This window comes from Ochlerotatus camptorhynchus, unplaced genomic scaffold (genome assembly GCF_037179485.1).
Source record: "Ochlerotatus camptorhynchus isolate MF236.1 unplaced genomic scaffold, CSIRO-AGI_Acam_v1.1 ptg000257l, whole genome shotgun sequence".
In the NCBI taxonomy this organism is placed as follows: Eukaryota; Metazoa; Arthropoda; class Insecta; order Diptera; family Culicidae; genus Ochlerotatus; species Ochlerotatus camptorhynchus.
The window spans coordinates 1,383,780-1,387,260 of record NW_027040747.1 but is presented as its reverse complement, the minus strand read 5'-3'; the positions used below and the strand labels follow the sequence as shown (position 1 = coordinate 1,387,260).

Sequence of the window (3,481 nt, the reverse complement as noted above, 5' to 3'; positions counted from 1 at the left end):
AAGAGCCCTCCAGGCTAAATGAAATGTAATGTAACAACAAATTTTGTTGTTACATTACAATTGATTTAGCCTGAAGGGCTCTTTATAAGTGGTTAATTGATAAATATTTAGTTTTAAGTTTCCGTTTATATTATTCCCCCTTGGAGGCATATTTAGATTGAATTGGAAAATTTGATAACCTACCTAACTAGTTTGGCGGTGTGTGGGGGGCTTCTATTAAATATCGATCATGTTGACCAGGCGTACGCTCATCTGGTCCATGACGACATTGATGACGGAGAAACTGGGAATGAATATTTTGCTTTCGAATCATCTGGAATTCAAGGCCAAATAAGGCGTGTGTATGAGAGCCGTAAGAAGCATGAATTTGATCACGATCACCACCACATTCCGAACGAATGAACCCATTCAACTGCAATAGGAAGGAAAGGTGACCATCTGACCATCAAATACATTCACCTTGCGCATGTTCTGGACGTTTTTGGACGCGGTCAGCGTAGGTATTGGTTTGGTAATTCAATGTTTGTCTGCTTCATTCTATCCTATAGGAGGCCCGCTTCGCTCACACAATCACCGGGTTGTTTTGCAGTCTTTTTCAAACAGATAAGTCTTACGACCAGAGTTGCCTACCGGCTGTGCTAGAGAGGGAGTTCGCTGTTAGACGTTCGTTGCAAATGTAGCTCGATACATTTGGCTTCCGTTGTTGATTGATTTCATGTTTAAGCTAAATTTAAGTGCAATTAGTAGTTATGTATTCTTCATCTGTGAGGACACGGTGTTCAAATAATCTGTGGTATAGTACTAGGAGGTGTTTAGCTGGAAGTTCAGAGTACGTTGATTTGATTTAATTTGTTAAATTTTCTTTAATCAAATTTTAGTAATATAAATGCTTTTATAAGCATTGCATTTTTCAACGCATGAACATGTATAACTAAAGTGTGGTATTAAATTAATGTGTTAATGGAATACTGATCATAGCGAGAATACTGAATTTTTACTATTGAACTACACGTAATTTATTCTAATCCATATGACAGATACGCGTGTTTTCTCAGCAATATGAGTACGTCATCAGCGTCAATCTGAATGGAACCAGATTAACACTGATGACGTTTGCATAGATGAAATACGCGTATCTGTCATGGATACAAAATTTAATTTGTGGACTTAACTCGTAAATACTTACTTTTTCAGCTCTTAAAACCTGGTAACATTCCTTTTTGATGTTAAGTAATAGATTCGATGATCATCTTCAATGTTTTACTGAAGATCGAAACATAATTCAATCATTATTTGAAAAGAGATGATAACCGTTGTTCACAAAAATTCTGAAGAAATTGACATTTAGTTCATTATTGAAAGTCTGGAATTGGGCGCCCCACGGAAGTTGTAAAAAGTAGACGCAATGTAATTTTGACTTTTAATGTTTATTTGTTTTCCCAAGATCTCCAAAACCCTTCAAACAAATTCCTGGACCCCGTGGTCCTCTTGGACTAGGCAATCTCTACCAGTACATTCCCGGAATAGGTACTTCCCATGCACATTCTTTATTGTGTAACCGACGGTAACTGGATCTCGGACTTCTTGCATCTTTTTCAGGAAAATATAGCTTCGATGCCCTGCATGTGTGTGGTAGAGACAAGTACGAAAAATATGGCCCCATCGTACGTGAAACCATGGTCCCTGGCCAGGACATCGTTTGGCTGTATGACCCCCAGGACATAGCTGCCGTGTTGAATGACAAAACTCCGGGAATCTACCCTTCGCGCCGAAGCCATACTGCTCTCGCCAAATATCGACGGGATCGCCCTAATGTGTACCGAACGGCGGGTTTGCTGGCCACGTAAGATTTGCATCTGGAAATTTGAAATTCAAAATTACTCGATCATGCTTTTTCACCTTCAGAAACGGTATCGAGTGGTGGAAGATACGATCGGAGCTGCAGAAGGGGTTGAGTTCACCTCAAAGCGTGAGGAATTTCCTGCCTTTGACGGACAAGGTCACTAGGGAGTTCGTGGCCAATATGAAGACGACTGACAGTGATTGCGCCCCGGATTTTATGCCTGCTATTTCGAGACTTAACTTGGAATGTATGCTGGTCAATGTGTGAGGATTTTTGAATAAGTTCTAATCGGATTATTTTGCAGTAATTTGTCTAATGGCTTTCGACGTCCGGTTGGACAGTTTCTCCGAAGAGCAGATGAAACCCAACTCCCTGTCTTCTCGACTGATGGAGTCTGCAGAAGCCACCAACCAGAGTATCCTACCGACAGATCAGGGCTTCCAACTGTGGAAATACTTCGAGACTCCGGCCTATCGGAAGCTTCGGAAAGCACAAGAATTCATGGAGAAAACCGCCGTAGAATTGGTATCGCAAAAGTTACTCTACTTTGACGAAGATCAGCAGAAGATGGCCTCCGGGCGGCATCGTTCCAGATCACTTCTGGAGGAATATCTTCGGAATCCCAACTTGGAATTGCACGACATCATCGGAATGGCAGCTGATTTGCTTCTCGCAGGTGTTCATACTAGTTCGTACACAACGGCATTCGCCCTCTACCACCTGTGTCTCAATCCGGACGCTCAGGATAAGCTGTACCAGGAAGCATGCAAGATCCTACCCGATCCGTGGGAGTGCCAAATCGATGCTGCTGCTCTGAACTGTACGCAATCTTCTTCAACCGATGTTCACCATGGAAACTGAGTGCTTCCTTCTATTGCAGCAGAAGCAACCTACTGCCGGGCGGTGCTGAAGGAATCCCTCCGCCTGAATCCCATTTCCATTGGCGTAGGACGAATCCTGAACAATGATGCCGTACTGGGCGGCTACCACGTTCCCAAGGGGACCGTCATAGTCACCCAGAATCTGATCTCCTGTCGGCAGGAAAAGTACTTCAAGAACGCCAGCAAATTCATTCCGGAGCGATGGATGCGAGACACCAAAGAGAATGTCAATCCCCATCTGGTGCTTCCGTTCGGCCACGGGATGCGTTCGTGCATTGCCCGGAGGATGGCTGAGCAGAATATGCTGGTGCTGTTGTTGAGAGTAAGTAGAAGGATAGGATGATGTTGGAACGCCAATGTGAGGAGGGAATTTAACTATTCATTGAATATTTCAGTTGATTCGATCGTATGAGATTGACTGGGTGGGGCGCGTTCCCATGGGAATCGAAACCAAGCTCATCAACCAGCCGGATCAACCGATCAACATTTCGTTTAGGTCGAGACAATTGTGATTGCATTTTTGTTTTTTGGATTTATACGATGTGCAATGGTACTAATAAATTTATGTAACTGTTATAGCAGAAAGTTGGTTTATATATTTTGTAGATAGATTTAGTAAAAGATCGTTTTTATGTAAATGGTTGATCGTTGCATGATAGGAAATCTCCATACAATAAGGAGGTGGCCAAACATATTTTCTTGCTTATTCTGCATAATTTGATTAGAATGTATTAGAATGTGCCTAAGTTAATCATAT

The 3,481-nt window shown here is 42.3% G+C and overlaps 1 protein-coding gene across 1 annotated transcript; it reads left to right on the top strand.

The window, feature by feature from the left end:
- Positions 1–696: 696 nt before the first annotated feature.
- LOC135705075 (cytochrome P450 302a1, mitochondrial) lies at positions 697–3,252 on the top strand. Its single transcript, XM_065226645.1, has 7 exons — positions 697–829; positions 1,445–1,527; positions 1,600–1,843; positions 1,906–2,090; positions 2,148–2,663; positions 2,724–3,046; positions 3,120–3,252. The coding sequence occupies exons 1-7, from the start codon at positions 750–752 to the stop codon at positions 3,234–3,236; spliced, it is 1,548 nt and encodes a 515-aa protein (XP_065082717.1). The 5' UTR covers positions 697–749; the 3' UTR covers positions 3,237–3,252.
- Positions 3,253–3,481: the final 229 nt, after the last annotated feature.

What these genes read in the sequence shown, in the direction of transcription:
- LOC135705075 (XM_065226645.1), top strand. Translation starts at nt 750, where the DNA reads ATGTATTCTTCATCTGTGAGGACACGGTGTTCAAATAATCTGTGGTAT. An exon ending in CCAGTACATTCCCGGAATAG is followed by an intron (nt 1,528 to 1,599) that starts GTACTTCCCATG and finishes CATCTTTTTCAG; the next exon opens with GAAAATATAGCTTCGATGCC. An exon ending in TGCTGGTGCTGTTGTTGAGA is followed by an intron (nt 3,047 to 3,119) that starts GTAAGTAGAAGG and finishes TGAATATTTCAG; the next exon opens with TTGATTCGATCGTATGAGAT.